This window comes from Ursus arctos, unplaced genomic scaffold (genome assembly GCF_023065955.2).
Source record: "Ursus arctos isolate Adak ecotype North America unplaced genomic scaffold, UrsArc2.0 scaffold_2, whole genome shotgun sequence".
Classification (NCBI taxonomy): domain Eukaryota; kingdom Metazoa; phylum Chordata; class Mammalia; order Carnivora; family Ursidae; genus Ursus; species Ursus arctos.
Genome location: NW_026622874.1, coordinates 81,711,012 through 81,731,579, shown reverse-complemented (window position 1 = coordinate 81,731,579; position 20,568 = coordinate 81,711,012). Strand labels below are relative to the sequence as shown.

The window sequence follows — 20,568 nt, the reverse complement described above, 5'->3', positions numbered from 1 at the left end:
ATTTGGTTTTGCTTCTTTTCCCCTCAAGAATAACAGACCAAACTCCCTATTTTCTTTATACCTCTCTATATTTTTTAAAGATTTTATTTATTTACTTGAGAGAGAGTGATAGAGACTGAGAGAAAGCACAAGCAGGGGGAGCAGCCAGAGGAGGGAGAGAAACAGGCTCCTCATTGAGCAGGGAGCCCAATGCAGGGCTCCCTCCCAGAACCCAGAGATCATGACCTGAGCCGGTCAGACTCTTAACAGACTGAGCCACCCAGGCACCCCTATACTTCTATATTTTTTAAACCCAATAAATATGACATGATAATAACAACACAAATAATGGCCCATAAATGTTTCTGGAATCCCAAGACCTGTGCTAAATACATGACATACAATTTATTTCATTGGTAAATATTTTTATACTTCCCCACACACCGTCTTTTATTGCAATGTGACCATTTCCTAAAAAATGCCCTACACAGTTCCCAACCCAAATATTAGGGGAATGACAACACAAGCACTCCAATCTCCTGATCTGTCTCCCAGACTACACTTTTGCTCATCTGTTTCATCCTATACATAGGTGCAAGAATCATCTTTTTAAACAGTCAATTTTTTGGAGCATGTTATTTCTTTTCAAAGAGTCCCACTTCTTAGCCTCCTGATTCCTAGAAGCATTCCCAGTTTTATCTTCTGCTGCTCCCAGACATCAGCTCCCACCCCAACACAAACACACCCCTGTTCCAACCCAACTCTGTCTGGCAAGACACTGTTCCCAAGGACTAGACAACATTCCTTCCACCCATGGGCTTCACCTGGCCTGAAGTGCCCTCTTCCTCTCTTTCTGCCAATGTAGCATTAACCATTGGGAGTCGAGTTCTGGAGACTGACTACAAAGGCAGGTCCCAACTCCTCTGCTGATATGCTGGGTGACCTTGGACAAAGCGCTTCACCTCTCAGAGCCTCAAGTGGACAGCACAGCTAAAAACACCTACCTACCAGAGAGGTTGTTGTATAATTCAATGAGATGATGCACATGAAATGCATGGTGCAGTACTGGGTACATAATAAAGATCAATAACCTGCCCCCGTTATCATTGTTGTTGCTGTTACCATTAACTTTATTTTGGAGCTTGATTTATTCCCCAGCCTTCATAAAACATTTATCTAAGCAATCAACATCAAAATGATCTCTTTTCTTTGCATTATCAAACACATTTATTCTTCCTATCACTGATTTGATAGCTAGAATTTACTACCCCGCATTGTTGGTTACCTTCCATACTATCTTGTTTCCTCCTCTCTAGAATAAGCTCCTTGAAGAAAAGACCTGAGTCGTCTTATGCATTCTTAGGCATATTGGCTCTTCCTGTGATTGAGGCCATTACATCTTGTCCTGGGAACTTCCCCCTTTTTAAAAGGTGAAGGTCAATTGAGTTAGCCTAAAAGAAAATTATGCACTTAAAGTAATCAATAATCTGGGATCTGGAAGTGGGAGTAGGAGGGAGGTTGGGATAAGGGACTCCAGATAGGGGCAGAACTGAAAAGAAATGATTTCTTAAATAACTATCTCCTTTCATCTAAGATCTCCTAGCAGGGGGTAATAATTTAAGAAAAAAGGGAGCGCCGTCACCATATGCGGTCCATCTCCCCTACCTCCTCTTTCCCAGAGAGGACTACTGATGGGGCAGGGGAGTGGGGTGGGGGGGCGCGCCTAAGCCCTTTGCAAGGATCGCGACTACAGCTAATCATAGGAATTGTGAAAGTGGACCCAAGAATACTAACTCCCAACCCACCGTCTCAACTGCGATCCTGGGGAGCCCGTAGCTGGAGGGGAACACAGCTCCGCCAACCGAGGCCGGAGGTGGGGGCGGGGGGGGTTGGAGAGGTGCGGTTGGCTGAGGCCAGCGTTGCTCCGCCCCCGAAGCTAGGCGGTGACCAGTAGGCGGCACCGCAGCGCCGCGCGCTCATATAGGGCGCAGCCCGGGGAACAGCGAACGCTGTGCTCTAGCTGAAATTAGAAGGTCGGTGGCGAGATGAGCCGGGCTCCAGCGTTCTTGAGCGCAGCGGAGGTGCAGCGGCACCTCCACAGCTCCAGCCTCCTCATCCCGCCTCTGGAGGCGGCTCTGGCCAACTTCTCCAGCGGCCCCGACGGAGGGGTCATGCAGCCCGTGCGCACCGTGGTGCCGGTGGCCAAGCACAGGGGGTGAGTGAGGAAGGCCGGGGCTAGGGGCTGGAGAAACTGGAAAGGTGGAAGGGGAGGCATGCGAAGGAAGCAGCGGGAGAAAGGAAGAGAGGGCTTGCCTAATCATTGCTGGTAACAGCTGCCATCTAATATTTGCGATAGGCACTGTGTCGAGCCGACGCTTTACAGGGATTTATCTTGTTTGATTCAACACATTCTCCGTATAGAAAGGTATTGATGCAGTCATTTTACTGATGGGGACAATTGAGACTCAGAGAGGTTAAGTGACTTACCCAAGGTTACATAGGTAATTAGTGGCAGAAGTAGGATGGTTTTTCTCATCCACAGCCAGGCTCTTAAACATACTCTGCATACTGCCTAAAGGAAGGGCGGGGGAATGGGGGGAAGGGAGGACAGTAGGGCAGTGACAGAGGAAAGAGAAAGGAAGGTATGTGGGGACTTGATAGGACACCCCAGTATTGGTAGGAAGGGGTTGAAGCTGCTCCCTCTCTCCTTGTAGTTTCCTGGGGGTCATGCCCGCCTACAGTGCTGCAGAAGACGCCCTGACCACCAAGTTGGTCACCTTCTACGAGGGCCACAGCACCGCCTCCACGGTCCCCTCCCACCAGGCCACTGTGCTGCTCTTTGAGCCCAGCAATGGCTCCCTTCTGGCGGTGAGCAACTCCCTGCCCTGGGGTGAAGTGGGGCCCCTGGGCCCAGAGTTAGCCTCAGAAGTTAGTTCTCTGAGAGAGCTGGGTGGTTTTGCTTGTGACCACACATGCCCCTGTCTGAGTGATGAGGATGTCTCTGGATACCAGCAACGGTGAAGGTTATCTGTGACCATGTATCTGTTTCTAGGACTGCCTGAAGATGTATAACCCAACACCAGAGCCCACTGCTGCTTCAAGTGTGTGACAGACAGAGTGGAAGTAATAATCTCATCATTCCTGTATATGCTCTTGTCCTGTACTGGTTACTCCAATATACAGTCTGATCAAACTCAGTAGCCAAGGAAACATTTATTTAGTGAATCTCTATAACATGGAAGAAAAGGAGTGTCCTGTGATCCCTGGGATTTTTTATTGAGAGATACACAGTAACCTGTTTTAACATTTAAGGATAGTATCAAAATATAGCAGTAGCCTACTTATTGAGCACTTTGTTATGTGTCGGGCATGGTTCTGAACGCTTTACATGTATGAACTGTCTTAATACTTAGAACCACTCTGTGGGGTAAATAGTAGTATTTACCGCCATTTTATAGATGAGGAAACTGAGTCATATGGGTGCCTGGGGGGCTCAGTCGTTAAGCATCTGCCTTTGGCTCAGGTCATGATCCCAGGGTCTGGGATAGAGCCCCACATGGGGCTCCCTGCTCAGCAGGAAGCCTGCTTCTTCCTCTCCCACTCCTCCTGCTGGTGTTCCCTCTCTTGCTGTGTCTCTCTCTGTCCAATAAATAAATAAAATCTTGAAAGAAAGAAAGAAAGAAAGAAAGAAAGAAAGAAAGAAAGAAAGAGAGAAAGAAAGAAACTGAGTCATAGAGCAATGACACCCATCTAACCCAGGTTTACATAACTAATAAGTGGCTGGACTTCAGACCTACTCAGTGTAAGTCCATGGTCTATGCTCTCTGGAGACTGTGTCTACTGCCTTTCTAACTGCCACTTACGGAATACTTACCATGTGCCAAGGAAGAGAGATTAATCTCAATTATGACAACATTCCTCTATGGGAGTTTTTAATTCACACCCCCCCTCCCAACTTCTGTTGAGGTCCCTGAGGCTCAGAGTAGTAAAGCCACTTTGCTTGAGGTCACAGCTGGTTTGTGAAAGGCCCAGGGAATCATTGCTAGACCTGTCTGACTATGGAACTTGTACTCTTTACTCGTGTGCTCTGTGCCCTCTACCCTGCAAGCTGGCTCTAAGACCAGGCAGTTGAGTTGTTATCAGGGACAATCTCCTTCATTCCACCCAAACCTCCTCTGGATCTTTAAATCCTCCTCCCCTGAATTGCAGGCTCCCCCGGGAACCTGGCTATACCTTACTCCTCTGGAAAGACTATCTAGCTCTTCCCAACCTACACTCATTCAAAGGAGATAACATTCATACTACCTACCAATGGTGGTTCCTTAGCTGAGTGGGACCACCTCAGGCTTTTAAACGAAATGACAAGACCTTAGATCCTTCCTGACTCCACTCAGTAGTAAGTGGTTCACTTCCTTGTCTGTAACGTGAGAATAGTGGTGCTACCTGGTAAATTCCAACTAAGATGACTAACTTAAAAGCAGGAGAATAGTGCAAAGGATGGTGGTTATTTTTAGCCAGATGTAATTCAGAATCACCTGGGGAGCTTTTGAAAACAAGGATGTCTGGGTCCCTCCCTTAGAGATACAGATTAGTTAATGTGTCTGGGCATCTGTATCTCCAGAAAGCTCCCCACATGTGTGGCAGGAGTGGAGAGCCACTGAGACAGAACTTCATGGACCTTACACAGATATCAGATTACTCTAATTCCTCAAATTCCTCCTTCATTTGGTGTTTTGAGAGACCCGGGACAAGAAAAGAAAATGGGCAATTCTTGAGGGCTCATTGTGAGATGTTTACATTTCTGTGACTGCTTTTAATCCTCACAAAAATCCTCTGAATGGTTGGCATTATCTTTGTTTTTACAGGTGAGGAAAACGGTCCTTAAAGATGAAGATATTTCTTCAAAGTTGCATTTCTTATTAAGAGGAAGAATTAGATCCAAATCTGATAGCAAGCCCGTGCTCTTTGTAGGATAGTATGGTGCTTCCTAGGGCTGCTCTTTTTGAGCTGCTTCTTTCTGCTTAAGTAGTGGTTAGGAGTGCACCTTGCTCACTGTGTCTCCTTTCCTCCAAGGTCATGGATGGAAATGTCATAACTGCAAAGAGAACGGCTGCAGTTTCTGCCATCGCCACCAAGGTAAGACGAGTGCCGGGCTGTACTGGTAAGGTTTGCTGGAGAGTAGGGTTGGGTGTCTCCAGCTAGAAAGCCTAAGGGATATGTGAGGAACTTATTTCGGTATTCTTTGGACACAGCTGGAATTCCATATGCCAAATACGGGATGTCAGGTGAGCACAGTGATTCACAAAATTATTAGCTACCATTTAAAGAGCACTGCCAGATTCTAGATACCCTGCATACATTATTCCTGATCTTCACATCAACCTTGCAGAGAAGATATGATTATCTCCATTTGCCAGTTTTAGGGAATGTGGCTCAGAGAGGTTAGGAGTTGCCCAAGATCACACAGCTACTAAGCAGCAAAGCAAGAATTTAAAATTTGACTTCTGTGACTCCGAGGACTGCTTTCTGGCCCCCGTACCACACTGTTCCTGGCAAATCAGTGTGGTTGCCCCATAGGCCAAAGCCAAAAAGCCGAGGGGGAGCTAAAGAGATCTGAGCAGACTCATGTATTCATTCAGCTAATACTGCCTGAGATCCTACCACATGTCGGGCACTGTTCTAAACATCAGGGATATGGCAATGTACAAAACAGACACGGGAGGGTTAGACAATAAACAAGATGAAAAGTTTGATTTGCCAAGAAAATAATTAACTAATAAAAATCTCTTTTGAGTTTAATAATATACTAGGATTTGCTTAAAAAAAAAAACCCCACTACCAGCAGAAAACTGTGCTGGATGAAAATAAAGCAGAATCGAGAATACTGGGGAAGGGTGACATTCTAAATTATCCAGGGAAGACCTCACCCACCCAGAAGGTGACATTTGAGTGAAGACTGAAGGAAGCGAATGAGTGAAGAGGGGAGGGGGACACTCTACAGGTGGAAGGGAAAGCAAGTGAAAGGGGTGATGATGTTCCCAAGCAGTGTCAGGGCATCCTACAAGAAAAACAGCATTTTTAGAGGGTAGGGTTAAAAAGAGGAGGATTGGAAAACCGGGTGTCTTCACGTGAAATGGAGAAGTACAAGGTCTGCTGACGCTGGTTTAATGCGCCTGAGCATAAAGGAAGTGTGGGATGTGGGGAACAGCAGAGAACCAGGTGTTCAGATCGTGTGAGTGTTAAGATCTTCTAAACACAGGATGGGGAGGGAGGAATGTGAGGCTTAATCTGGTAATCGTGTAGGAAGGGGGCAGACTACAGTACACAGCTGGACGAACTGGTTTTTTTGAATTACGTCCAGACCCAACTCAGACTGAAATGATCAAGGGACGCCTTGAGGTATATATGTTCACTGGTACAATACTGCCTTATGTTTGTTTGTAAAGGTCTTGTCAAAATAATTTCCAACCCAGGGGCGCCTGGGTGGCTCAGTCTTTAAGCGTCTGCCTTCGGCTCAGGTCATGATCCCAGGGTCCTGGGATTGAGCCCCGCATCGGGCTCCCTGCTCAGCGGGAAGCCTGTTTCTCCCTCTCCCATTCCCCCTGCTTGTGTTCCCTCTCTCGCTGTGTCTCTCTCTGTCAAATAAATAAAATGTTTAAAATAATAATAATAATAATAATAATAATTTCCAACCCATTGCCTTGACATATCTTTGGGTTTCTGTGAGGAAGGCAAAGAAAGTACTATGGGCCTCATTTGCTTGATGGAGGCTAGGGCTTCCTGAAGTCGCATAGCTGTCGGGTCTTCCAAGGCCGCCTGGTCTTCTTGACCCAAGTCTGTGGTTTTCATCCCAAGCTATGCAGCAGCATCACCTGGGGAATATTTTTAAAAATGCAGATCCCCAAACCACTGATCTGAAACACTGAGGGTGGGGCCCAAGAAACTAGTTATTTTTTTCAATAGTCTCTGGTTAATTCTGATGATCAACCAGGTTTGGAAACCAAACCTTTTTTTTTTTTTTTAAGATTTTTAAATATATTTATTTGAGAGAGAGAGAGAATATGAGCGAGGTGAGGGGCAGGGGGGGAACCAGGCTCCCCACTGAGCAGGGAGCCCAACTAGGGGCTCAATCCCAGGACTCCAGGATCATGACCTGAGCCGAAGGCAGACGCTTAACAACTGAGCCACCCAGGCGCCCAGTGGAAACCAAACTCTTATAGCATCCAGTTACACTGTGCTTTTTTGCATTGATAAAAATCTGCACTCCCACAAGAGTTGAGAATCATTGAGTTGATGCTTCAGAGCTTAGGCTGAAATGTCACAGCTTTATGCCCAGGGGTGCAGATGGGTTATTTCGATAAGGAACAAAGGGTCTATTATACTTTTTGTCCTGGAACAGAGAATGTTTTCTTTTCTACCACTTCTCTCTCATTTAGGGCTTCAGGGAAGAGGATGAGATGTATAGGAAGTTTTCAGGCCTGATAGTCACTGTAACTTCTTTGCATTTGGGTTGCACATAACCTGAGTTGAGGACTCTGACATGCCTTCTCAAGGTGACAGTATATATCAGGGTTTATCTCAGGCATGCATTTATTCAACAAATATTTGAGTGCCCACCAGGGGCCAGGTCCAGTGCTCAGCCTGGGGCATAGAATGGTGAGCAAAACCAGATAACAGTACCTGCCATCATGGAATACAGGGCCCATTTGGGGAAAGAGATATTAACCCAAAGATCATACCAATAAATGTGAAACTGCAACCCTGACAAATGCATTGAATACAAGAGATGATGTGCTGTGAGAGTGTATAACAGGGGGTCTGTGGGATTTGGGAAGCCTTTTCCTGTGTGAAGGCTATCTGAGCAGAAATTTGAAGGTTGGTAGGAATTACTTATGAGGGACAGAAAGGAAACTATTCCATGAAGGAGAAAGAACCTGTGCAAAGGCCCTGTGGTTGATGGAAGCACATGTGCTTGGGAATCTGCAAAGAAGATGAGTGGCTGAAGGACAGGAAGTGCAGGGGAGCATGGCCTGAGAGGGGGCTGGAGAGATAGCAGGGCTAGATGGACAGACACAGTACTGTTCATTAGCAAATGCAGATGAAACACACACTTTCAAACTCTACCGTAAGAAATCTAGCAGATTCATATACATGTTTTTAATTATCTGCAATGGGAAAAGAATGAAGTACCACTAGTCCTGTTATTTTTTTAAATAACTCTTATAAATGTTATACTATTTAGGGAAAGGGATGTCAATTGTAACATTATTACCAAGGCAACAAATTATCAAGACAACCAATCAGAATTAGAGATTTAATTTCAGAAGTTGAAGGTTACTTTTACAGGACACTGCAACAATTTCTGGAGCCCACGCATACTTCTAAGAATAGATTCATATTAATTGAGAACAGAAAAACAAATTGATTTAGTTAAGGAAAAATCACCTAATTCTCCTTGTCGGGTTAGAGCATAAGATTGCGAGTCTTGTGGATATTGTAATTCTGAAAACTTTTCCAGTCAGATACTTTGAACGATATTTTGTGGCACAAAATGGTATCTCTCCTTCTGCAGCTATACGAGAAATGAACATCTGCTTCTATTTCTGAGACTCCGTTTGCTAGTAATTAATAATTCAAGAGACTTTCACTTTTAAGATTACATTCCAGAAATGCTATAATTAACATTGTAAGAAAGAGCAGGCCCAAGGAACTCAAATTTCACTAAACGAAATAGAGGAAGGGCAAAAGAGGGTCTTATTTAATATGGATGGTTTGAGGGGCAAGTGATATCCTCTATGCCAGTAGTTCTCAACGCAGAATGATTTTGCCTCCAGCCCCAAGGACGTTTAGGGGTGGGAGACATTTTTGGTTGTCCCAACAGTCCAGACAAATGGAGACATTTTTAGTTGCCACAACTAGGGGAGGTAGGGAATGCTGCCTCTAGTGGGTAGAGGCCAGGGGTGCTGTTAAACATCCTGTGATGCACAGGACAGCCCACCCACCCACCCCGGCCAACAAAGAATTATCCAGCCCAAATGTCAGTAGTGCTGAGGGCTCTGTAACAATAATAATATTTCTTTCTACATAATAGTAGGTATGTCCCAAATCTGTGCACATAAGACTCTCTCTGTCCTCATGGGCTTACAGACCAGTACAAGAAAATGAATCTGTAAGCACATAAGTGCTGTGACGTGGTGACTTCTCCCAGGGAGGCCAGAATGACTTCACTGGCGAGGTGACACTTGATAGGAGTTGATCATAAACCCCACTCCCAAACACAGACACACATACATCCACAGCAGGTGCCACAAATACCAGCTCCACTTTCCTCTCTAGAAGGAGGAGGCTGAGGAAGGATCAACAGTGGGCTCAAAAAACAGAGCTGAGAACCTTGCGTCACAAGGGTCCATGGATTCTCAGTAGCTCTCGGAAGGAGCTCAGGGCTCTGAGAAGTGGGTGTGGCTTCTCATGTCCCCAAGATGGGGCAGCCCAGGAGAAAGAATGTGGGCTTTGGAGAATGAAAGATGTGGTTTGGAGCCCCACGGTGCCATTTCATAGAGGTAGGGCTCTGAGCAAGTGACTTAACCTCTCTGGACCCTGATTTCTTCATCTGGAAGAGGAGGATAAAAGTAGGAGTGCCTAGCTCACAGGGTCATTGGCTGGACTAAATGAGATCATGAGGGTAAAGCACTGGCATATATTAGGTGCTCAGTGAAGGCTCATTCCTCCTCTCCACACTCCATAGAAACACAAAATGCCATCTCCATCATTGCCCAAGAGATAGCGAGGGAGCCGAAAATAGGGTAGAAGGCACCCGATACTCAAACTGTATCTGTTCTTTACCTGGCTGCTGTTTCTCCCTTGACCTTTGCCACCTCGTTTCTCTCCAATAGTTTTTGAAGCCACCCGGCAGTGAAGTACTGTGCATCCTTGGGGCTGGGGTCCAGGCCTACAGCCACTACGAGGTCTTCACAGAGCAGTTCTCCTTTAAGGAGGTAAGTCCAGGGAAGGTTGGGGGAGAAGAGGGGAGGACCTTTATCTCTGCTCCTTCACTGCAACGACATGGGCTATTCTGAAATAAGTTAGGTCAGGAGTCTGATCTAGACCACTCTTTTAATGACTGCCCAGAGGTCCCATTGGAGGCGAAGAGACCTGAATCACCTGTCCCCAGTTTCTCCATTCCTAGGGTATGCCAGAGGACGCAGCAAGCCCACGTGGTGAAAGGATTATATTATATCCATTACATACATTCAGTTTTCCTTTCGGTCCCTCTCTGCTTCTCTGAGGAGAATGTGGGAGTCTTTAGGTATTCATGGGTATGGACACACAAACTGGGAACGAGGCCTAGAGGGCAAGAAACCACAGCACCTGCTTCCACAGCCCAAATGTTGGTCCACCTTTCCCCAGTCATGCCTCCCACTGCTTATGGGAATGTTTGATGCTACTTTTATTTTGTGTATGTGTGTGAGAGGGGTAGGGCAGATTTAAAATATGACTTTTTTTATTTTTATTTTTTTAAAGATTTTATTTATTTGGGGGGGGGAGCGCACAAGCAGGGGGGAGGGGTAGAGGGAGAGGGAGAAGCAGGGTCCCTGGCTGAGCAGGGAGCCTGATGTGGGACTCGATCCCAGAACCCTGGCATCAGGACCTGAGCCAAAGGCAGATGCTTAACCCACTGAGCCACCCGGGAGACCCAATAAGATATTTTTAAAAAGGATTTATTTACTTATTAGAGAGGGAGAGAGGGAGAGAACGTGGGGGAGAGGGGCACAGGGAGACGGAGAGTCCTCAAGCAGACTCCCCACTGAGTACAAGCCTGACGCAGGGCTGGATCCCACAACCCAGAGCTAAAATAAAGAGTTTTATTTTTTGGCTCAACGGACTGAGCCACCCAGGCGCTCCTTAAAATATGACTTTTTAATAATAAAAATAATAACTCTGCTTTGGCAAATAGAGACTATAAGGAAGAACAAAGAAAAATGCCTTTTATCCATTTGCAAAGATAAGCAGTTAACACCTTCCACTCTTCTCATTAGCTTTTCATAAAGTAGTTTCCATCATGTTAGATATACCCAGTTGTATATCCTGTCTTTTCATGAAATCTTCTAACACCATCACTTTTCAGATTACCCAGTTTTTGTATCTATTTACAGAATTTTTTTATCAGGAAGGGTGCTATGGGTAACCATTCTCCTTTGATAGGGTATACTGTATTGTTTTTTTTCACCTTGGTTGATAAACTTACTTAGACATAACATTCACTTCTGTATTTCTTATGTTTCCTCATGAGAGATTCTTTAGGCCTTATTTTCCATTGAGGGTCGACAACCCCCACTCCACACATAGAAGTCGGCTAAGCAAGCTAGCCAGTCCCCACCTCCTGGTGAGGCTAATGACCTGGGTCCCGCCAGCATCTGCCAGGATTCTAACTGCAGCTACTACTCTTGACTTTCTCGTCCCCTGCACTATTCACTTCTCAAACCCTTCTGATCTTCAACCCCCTACATACCCTTCAGAGATCAAGTTATTCCATGCACGGCACTGCCATAGGATCCCGCATCTGCTATGACTCCCTTACCGAGTCTCAATCACAAAGTGGGAGTTTGATGCTGACTGTGCCCAGTTATCACGTGCGTTTCGTAGACATGAAAACTTAGGCTGCATGAGGTTAAGTCATTTCAGGAGTGAGCAGCATGTGACGGAGTGAGGATTGATTCCAAGCCTGCCTAGCTCTAGATTTGCTCTGCTAATTATTAAGTTAGGTAGTAACTATCAAGCTACGGAGGCTGGGTATCCCTGGCTGGAACTGAAGAACTGCCCCCACTTCTTGCAAGGAGAAAGGAGTAGAGAAAGGTGATTTCCAAATATTTGGTCAGGTGTCTGCCCCGATTAATGCTGTGCCCTTGATCAAATGTTCTTTCTCCATAGTGGATGATTTAAATAACCACAGCCCTTACCCTGGAGTGGCTCAACTTCCCCTGGTACCCCTGGGCTTGATGAAACTTAAACAGCCAAACAATCACGGCACCAATGTCCCTCTTGTTACCCTCTCCCCCAATGAAGGTGAGGATATGGAACCGCACCAAGGAAAATGCGGAGAAGTTCGCAGACACAGTTCAAGGAGAGGTACAGGTGTGTTCATCGGTCCAGGAGGCTGTGACAGGCGCAGATGTGATCATCACAGTCACCATGGCAACAGAGCCCATTTTGTTTGGGGAATGGGTGAAGCCAGGAGCTCACATCAATGGTAAGTAGAGTGGCTCCATGAGCATGGGTGGGTGATGGCCAGAGTTGTCCCTAGGTTGGACCAAGCAGCTACATCTGCAGAGATGTTTTAATCGTGCAAAATGACCAAGGTCATTTTTTTAAGGTCCTCGGAAACATGTGAGCCCTGAAAAACAATATTCACTCAAAAATATGAAATGAAAGTCACAAGCCTGAAACTTATAATCAAGTTCTATAAAATGTAACATAATGGCAAGTGGTCAGTCACAGCTAAGTTCCTAAATGTAATGAAATTTAAATCACAAAAGCCAAATGAGTCATTCTTTCTTAACAAATACTTAGAATTACCCCACCCCACCAAAAGTTTCTTAATTATGGCACTAAAGACATTCCATGTGACTTGTGGAGGCTCTTTAGTACGTGTGCTCGGATGGGTGGGACTCCAAACATAAGAGTTCCTGGGGCTTCTGAAGATTCTCAAATGGCCCTGGCGGTTATGGCAAGAACTGATCTATAGGAAATACTTACCGTTGTACGTGCTGTTCTAAATTCTTTATTTGTATTCTATCATTCAGTCCTTATAACAACCTTATGAAGTAGGAGCTATTATTATCATGACCCTCATTTTACGGGTGGGTAAACCAAGGCATGGAGAGGTTAAGTAACTTGCCCAAAGTCAGAGGTTCTTAGTGGTAGAGCTGGGATTTGAACTGGGGCGATCTACCCTCAGAGCTCTTAAATTATGCTCTATATTATCTTCCAACAAGAAGACTGGAATCTGGTGAGTGAGCAGGCAAATACTAGGGATTTAAACATGTTATTGGTGCCCTATGTTTTAGTGACAAGCATGTGATGTGAACTCAAAAGCTAAGAATTCTGTACACACTGGTGGATGAGTAGGCAGGAGCCAAGTGTCATGATGACGCACCCAATCACAAACGTGTATTGAATTACTACTATGTGCCAGGTACTGTTCTAGATGCCGGGCAGGCCAAAATAAGCCAACACTCAAGGTCATTGCTTTCCTGGTGCTTCCATTCTAGGGAAGGGAAATAGATAACCAACAGGTAAACACATAGATGAACTGATGGTTCCAGCTAAAGATTAAGTTCTGTGGAGACAGAAGTGTGGCTTGTCTGAGGAATGAGCCAAAGTGAATTGAAGGTCTCAGCCCGTATGGGACTGGTGTTATGATGTGGGTCCAGGGGGTAGGTAGGCAAGAGATGGGTCACTTCTGGCTTTAGGGATAGTAACACCATTTCTGGAAGGTCATCGGAAATCACCAGAAACCAGTTCTTGGTGAAACAGGCAAGAGCTGAATCTTCAGCAAGACGGACTTGATTTTTTTTTTTTTTCCAGCCTAAAGCAGCATGTATTTGTTATCTTGCAGTTTCTGTGTGGTTTCGGGAGTCTGGGCAGGGGTTAGCAGGGTCCTCTGCTCGTGCAAGGGGGAAATTGAGGTGTTTTCCGAGCTTCAGTCTCATCTAGAGCTCAGAGCCCTCTTCCAGGCTTCAGGAGGTTGTGGGGGATTCTTTACATTGTAGGACAAGAGTGCTGGTTTCCTGGGGGGCGAATCTCAGCTCCTAGAGGCCGCCCATATTCCTTGTGATGTGGCTGTTCCATCTTCAAAGCCAACAACAGGGAATCTCCCTCTTGATTGTGAATCAAGGCATCTCTTCTGTTTCCCTAGCCTGAAGACAAAATTGGTTTATGTGTTTACAGAGGCATCAAATATACTTCAGAAAATTATGTTGTTACCAGTGCGGTTGACAGGGAAACAGCAACAACAGATTTTACTTAGTTTGCAGCTTGGCTAAGAGATAGGCCCAATTCCGCCCTCGCCTGCATTTCACTCATCCTGCCCCCGCACCACTACCCCCCTCCCCGAGCCAGGGTCTGAACCTCACCCACTCTAGCTCCCCTGAAGCAAGGCCAGGGCCCAGTCTAAGTCAGGCCCCTCCCTTTGCTGCCTGGCCCACCTCCATCTGCACAAGTGGCCTCACACAACCCTTTGAGAACTCGCCCTGCTCAGAAGAATTGGGGCAGGGGAGGGTTGGGGGGAGACACAAGTGCAATGAGAAGAGGTAGCTTGAGAAGCTAGGGTTTTTCCCACCAGCTTATGATTTATTTACGAGCCTCATTTAGGTCATGCTTTTGTTCTATAGAACTCCCCACACAAATGACCTTCAAGAAGGACATTTTTATACCACTCGCTTTGAAAATTAGAGTGAGGGACAACAGCAGGGAACACGTAGAGAAAACCGGACGCAGTGTGAGAAGGCACATAAATGCTGCCTTATGTTGGCGTAAGGCTTTATAGCAGTTTCCAAAGACTAGCTGGCCATGGGCTGGATCCAGCGAGCAGATGTGTTTTGTTTGGACTATAGTGTGCTCTAAAAATCAAGAAATAACACATGCAAATAGATTTCCTGCTTCTCTTTAAAAAAGAAAAAAAAAAAAGGAGGAAGGGGAGACTATCTAACAGCAGCCCGGCGTTCTCACGTGGCCACAATAAGCTGGAGCTGAAGAATGATTGCCCTCTTTACAAGGACCTGCCTTCTTCTGTGAACTTAGGTCTCCACCATTTCCAGGGTAGTCCCTCTGGCCAGCTTTGCTCCTGTTCATTACCTGCCCAGCCCTGCAGGCATTTGGTGGTGGCCTCTGCATTGTCTTATGTGCCAGGAGGCATGATTCCTTGGATTCATCGTTATGCTCCTGGGCTCTCTGCAAAGGATACAAAATCTCGGGGCCTGGATGGAGCCAGTCTCCTCTTTATCGGGGTTTCTCCATGACCCCGGTGCTGGGCTCTTTCGTCATGAGCTAAGAGAGAAATGGTTGGGGGTGAGGAATGAGAATGATCCAAGAGCAGATCAGCAGAAGACGAAGGAGAGCATCTGTTTCAGGGTTCTTGTAAAGAAGTCGCTGCCCCGGATAAACGGAAGAGGTGTGAAAGGCATGGCTCCCTCTGAGCCCTTAGGTGCACTTATCAGACACAGAACCGTGGCAAGCACCTTCACTTCCTTGAACCTCTGTGTGTGCATCTTTTAAGTGAGAATCAGACACGAAGCGTGCTTGTGAGGACTATAAATAATATGTGTGAAACATCCCACAGCTAGCAGGCAACCAATAAATGAATGCTAAGTTGCCTCAGAATCTTTTAGAAAGATCGTGATATGAAATGCAAAAAAAAAAAAAAAAAAGCAGGCATTCTTACTGATGAGTGTTCATTCTTGCTGATTGTGATTGGGAGGGGTTGGCATTGGGAAACGAGGCATCCCAAATCTGAAGGTTCCCATGTGTCCTAGGTCACCTCCTTTCCCCCCACCCCTCTTCCATTCTTTGGCACGTGTAGTGTCCCTTTGCCACTGTTTCTGGGCTCAGGGTCTCTTTTGCTGTCTCTTAGCCATCGGAGCCAGCAGACCCGACTGGAGAGAGCTGGACGATGAGCTGATGAAACAGGCTGTGCTTTATGTGGACTCCCAGGAGGCTGCCCTGAAGGAGTCTGGAGATGTCCTGTTGTCAGGGGTGAGCCCCTCCTCCTGCTGGGCTGCTATCCACCTGGCCTCCCCAGGATCCCAGGGTTTCATTAACCTACCCTTCCATTTGGTCCTCCAGACCTCGGTCACCCCCACCTCACTGGGGGGTGAGAGGGCGTGAGAGCTCCTAAAACATCTCTCAGCCCTTTCTAATCCCCTTCTGGAGTAATGTGGCCATTATGGTATTGACATGTGTTTTCCTGTCCCCTTTGCCTGGAGAGAGCAGCTTGATGGATTTGTCCGTCAGACTGAGCTGTCCTATAAGGTGGTAAGACTGGGAGATAAGTGCCTGGAAACCTCCCCAATGCGGCCAACAAAATAGTACTGGGGTTGGCCACTTTCTGTCCTTATTCTTTTGTGATCAGAGCATAGGTGCAAGAAGAGGGCTGCCAAAATGAGTGTTCGGATAAGAACATGCTAATTTCCTCACTGACAGACTGTCTTGGCCAGACATTCCCCTGGCCACAAACATATCTCTACATTCATGATATCACAAAGGCAGATGCTATGCAAGAAAAAAAAGGAGGGGGGGGAAGCCAGTTTACAAATGGTCTTTTTGTCAAGTTTCTCCCTTACCCAGTTGTGGGTGCCCTCCCTGCCCTGCCTCAGAAGCTAGCCAGAATGGGCATTGGCTCCATGGCCTGGGTCAGTGTGTGTTCATTTCACAGGCTGAGATCTTCGCTGAGCTGGGAGAAGTGGTGAAGGGAGTGAAGCCAGCACACTGTGACAAGACCACGGTGTTCAAGTCTTTGGGTAAGGACTCTAGCTCCCAGGGCACACATCCAACCAGAGCACAAGGCAGGTTTGCCCATTAGTGGAAAGAGGAATGAGTCACTGGACTCCATAGCTGAATCATGAAATGCATCATTTGGGTCAATTATTTACATGTCTTAGAATAGTGGATAAGCCCATGAATTCTGGAACTGGGCAGTCCTGGACTGGCTTCCCTTTTCTGCCACTCCCAGGACATGTGTCCTTGGGCAAGTGACCTCACCTGTCTCACCCGTGGTCTCCTCACTGCCTGTTACCTTCAGTGTTTATGAGAATTCAGTGATGTGTGTGTAAAATGATTTGCACATAGCAAGTGTCAGCAGTAAATCATTTAGACTTAGATCTAAATGAAAGTCAGAAGAATCAGATGAGATTAAAAACAGAGAGGGAGACAAACCATAAGAGACTCTTAATCATAAGAAACAAACTGAGGGTTGTTGGAGGGGTGGGGGTCGGGGGACAGGGTAACTGAGTGATGGGCATTAAGGAGGGCACGTGATGTAATGAGCACTGGGTGTTATATTGCAACTGATGAATCACTAAACTCTACTACTGAAGTTAATAATACACTATATGTTAACTAACTTGAATTTAAATAAAACAAAAAAAAGATAATAAAATAAATGAAAGTCAGAAGAAGGTATCCTTCAGAGGTGGGGGTGGGGGATAAAGTTGTTATAAGACAGGGAGCTTAAGGGAAATGGCAGGGAGACCCACCGCAAGAGACCCACGCAGTCAGTACAACCTGAGACCCCTTTTTTTCCTACCCTCCTACTTGCTGATTTGAGAAGGGCTTCCATGGGGAGCCCTGTAACCACCAGGGTTGTGCGGGCTGAAGCCCAACCAAGGATGGGCTAACCAGTGGCTGGTTTGCCCCTCAGCCCAGCAATTCCACCCCACCAGATCTAAGGAAATGGACACACATGGTAACAGAGCTGATAGTCAGCTAATACACCTAAAATACTGAAACACTCCCAAACTGGTTGATAAATAGTTGCTGCCCTGAGCCCCTCAGGAATGTCCTCTGCCCCTCTCTCAAGATCTTCCCTATTTCCTGTGACCAAGCACCCAAAGCTTTAATGCTTGGCAGAACATTAAGAGTGTTCTGGCCACCTAGCATTCATGCCAATCAGTCAGCATCCAAGCCTTGCCAGCTTTTAAATATTTAAAAAATCTCTCATGCACAGAGAGACAGGCAAAGGCAGTATAAACTTTACCCAGTGCCTGGTTCAAAGACATTATACTGATCCAGGTGTGGCAGAAAGTTTCAGAGCTCAGAGGAGATCAGAAGTCAGGAGACAATATTGTCAGGAGACAGTCTCCCTTCAGGAGACAATACTACAGGTCTGCTCTACCCTTTTTGAGCAATGTTTGTTTTCTTGCTTTGGGGATTGGTTTACTGGCACATCTTTTCATCTAGCAGATGCATATTAAACACCTATTATGTATCAGACTCTGTCCTGGGTGAAGTGATGGCTACAAAAATTAATAAAAATCAGCCCCTACCCTTCAAGAATGTATATCCACTTGAGGTTAAGTTATGTATCCAAAACAATAAGACAAGTGGGGTTGCTGAAGGATGCAGAGGTTGGACTAGACCAAGAGTCCACAAACGATAGCCTGTGGGCCATACTAAGCCCACCATCTGTTTTTGTCTTACCTTCAAACTAGGAATGGTTTCTAATCAAATGACTAGGGGGAAAAAAAGGAAGAATATTTTATGCAGACGAAAATTATATGAAATTCAAATTTCAGTGTCCATAAAGAAAATTTTATTGAACCATGGCCAGGCTCATTTGTTTACCTATCGTGTAGGACTGCTTTTGCAGGATAATGGCAGAGTTAATTGCAAGAGACCGTAGGGCCTACAAAGCCTAAATATTTACCATCTGGCCCTTTACAGACCCCTGAACTAAACTTTGAAGGACACTTAAAATGTCTTTGGTGGGCATTGCTCACTTAGCATCTTCTCCCTGCCTCACCCTGTCCTTCGCAGACCTTCCAAGCCTAAGCTTGCCTCTGGATATCAGTCCATGTCATCCCAATGAGCATTAGCAGCATGGACAATGTATTGGGAAACTGCCAGTCACAGGGCCTGGGCTGTTCCAGGAAAAGTTGTTCTGACAAAAAGTGAACCACATTTCTGTCCTTTCCAGGAATGGCAGTGGAAGACATGGTTGCAGCCAAACTCGTGTATGATTCCTGGTCATCTGGAAAATAAAACGAAGGAACTTTGCATTGAGTTAGAAGCTACAGCTCAAGGGATGTTGTTACCAGCTGTCTCGTGATTTCTAGATCATGAGGGAGCCCAGTGCCTAGTGAGCTATAGTTTTGAGCTTATCATGTCTTACCTTAAATAATGAGATCCCTATTTGTGTGTGTAGTTGGAAAGCAAAACTAGATGGCCATTTCTTCCGTTACACCCGATTCTATTAACACTCCCTTTCCCCTGTATTTCACTGCATTTTGTAATTTCTTGAATTAAAACGTTTTCCAATTCTGCAGTTCTTGCTTTGGTCATTTCTATCCTTCATAGCAAAGAAAGTGAGGAGAGCATGTGCTTCCATTCATTCCCTGGGGGAGTTTCAATGACTATAATTAAATTTATTTCTATTTTTTAAATTGGCATATAATCCATGTACCATAAAATTTGCCAGTTTAAAGTACACAATTCAATGGTTTTTCTCATGTGTACAGGGTGCAACCATCACCACTAATTCCAGAACATTTCATCACCCCCAAAAAGAACCCTGGTACTCATTAGCAGTCACTCCCCTTTCTCCCTTCTTCCCAGCCCCTGCCAACCACTGATCTACTTTCTATCTTTATGGACTTGCCTCTTCTGGACATTTCACATAAATGGAATCATACATTATGTAGACTTTTGTTTCTGGCTTCTTATAATTTAAATCCCAAGGAACAGTGGAGCTTCTATATTGGTCAAGACTCCTTTGTTCAGGGGCGCCTGGGTGGCACAGCCATTAAGCGTCTGCCTTCAGCTCAGGGCGTGATCCCGGCGTTCTGGGATCGAGCCCCACATTAGGCTCCTCTGCTAGGAGCCTGCTTCTTCCTCTCCCACTCCCCCTGCTTGTGTTCCCTCTCTCGCTGGCTGTCTCTCTCTGTCAAATAAATAAATAAAATCTTTTAAAAAAAGAAAAAAAAAAGACTCCTTTGTGCACAAGGGGTAGAGACCACAACTCAAACTACCTTAGGCAGAATGAATGAATGAGGAATGGAATGTATTGGTTTTTGTAATTAAGAAGAACAAAGGTAACTGGTCCCAGCTACGGCTGTATCCAGGGCTCCAAGTGTCTGCAGGACCCAGTCTTGGTCTCTCCATCCCTCAGCTCTGTTTTCTTCAATGTTGGCTCCATTACTAAGTAAGTTTTCCCCTGGCTGTCCTCTTTAGCAATGCTTGCAGAAATGGTTGGAGAACTGAGACTCAGGGGACCATGTAGGTCATGTGCCCATTTCTGTGCCTAACATTGTGGCTAAATGGGATGGAACACTCTGGCTCAGGCCAGTGTCATGTGCCTATCCCTGAAAAAACATCATCCAGGGGAATCTGATGCTCCTATTATCCAGGCCTGGGTCACATGCTCCTGCCCCTTGAAGTCAAGAGTAGAATCAGCCCACCTGACCACATGAGCTGACAGAAGGGAAGGGGTCTCTTAGCAAAAAGAGGGAGAAATGGGTATTGGGTAGGCAAATCTACAGATGTCTGCTAAAGTATCAGTGTTGAGAGGGTCAGTAGGAATTATCTAGTCCAATCTCCACAACCTACAGATGGGAAAACTGAGATATGTTTTCCCCAGCTCCCCTGAATCACTAGCAGAGTTGCATGGCCCTTGGCCTGCCAAAGACGCCATCCAAATCCACCCCCATTCCTAGGCTGGTTATCAGATAAGTCAGCAGCAAAGAAAAGCATTTTCTGTTGCTTTGTTTTCCTACCCAAACTCCTCCTAACAGGTCCTGTTTTCATGCTCTAGGTGACCTAGTCCCAAGTTTATCATATTTGCCAGGCTGGCTGGATGGGGGCCTTTGCACCAGAATAAAA

The 20,568-nt window shown here is 45.8% G+C and overlaps 2 protein-coding genes across 2 annotated transcripts in view; one reads left to right on the top strand and one right to left on the bottom strand.

Moving 5' to 3' along the window:
• Positions 1-20,568, bottom strand: part of LOC113267546 (phospholipid-transporting ATPase ABCA3-like) — a 207,597-nt gene that overhangs the window by 160,585 nt on the left and 26,444 nt on the right. The window lies entirely within an intron of this gene.
• On the top strand, positions 1,976-19,675 carry CRYM (crystallin mu). The gene is made up of 8 exons (XM_026515567.4): positions 1,976-2,194; positions 2,694-2,847; positions 5,053-5,115; positions 9,873-9,974; positions 12,043-12,226; positions 15,608-15,729; positions 16,409-16,493; positions 18,668-19,675. Exons 1-8 carry the CDS (start codon positions 2,025-2,027, stop codon positions 18,730-18,732), a joined length of 945 nt encoding a protein of 314 aa, XP_026371352.1. The 5' UTR covers positions 1,976-2,024; the 3' UTR covers positions 18,733-19,675.

What these genes read in the sequence shown, in the direction of transcription:
- CRYM (XM_026515567.4), top strand. Translation starts at nt 2,025, where the DNA reads ATGAGCCGGGCTCCAGCGTTCTTGAGCGCAGCGGAGGTGCAGCGGCAC. An exon ending in CCGGTGGCCAAGCACAGGGG is followed by an intron (nt 2,195 to 2,693) that starts GTGAGTGAGGAA and finishes CTCTCCTTGTAG; the next exon opens with TTTCCTGGGGGTCATGCCCG. An exon ending in GCAATGGCTCCCTTCTGGCG is followed by an intron (nt 2,848 to 5,052) that starts GTGAGCAACTCC and finishes CTTTCCTCCAAG; the next exon opens with GTCATGGATGGAAATGTCAT.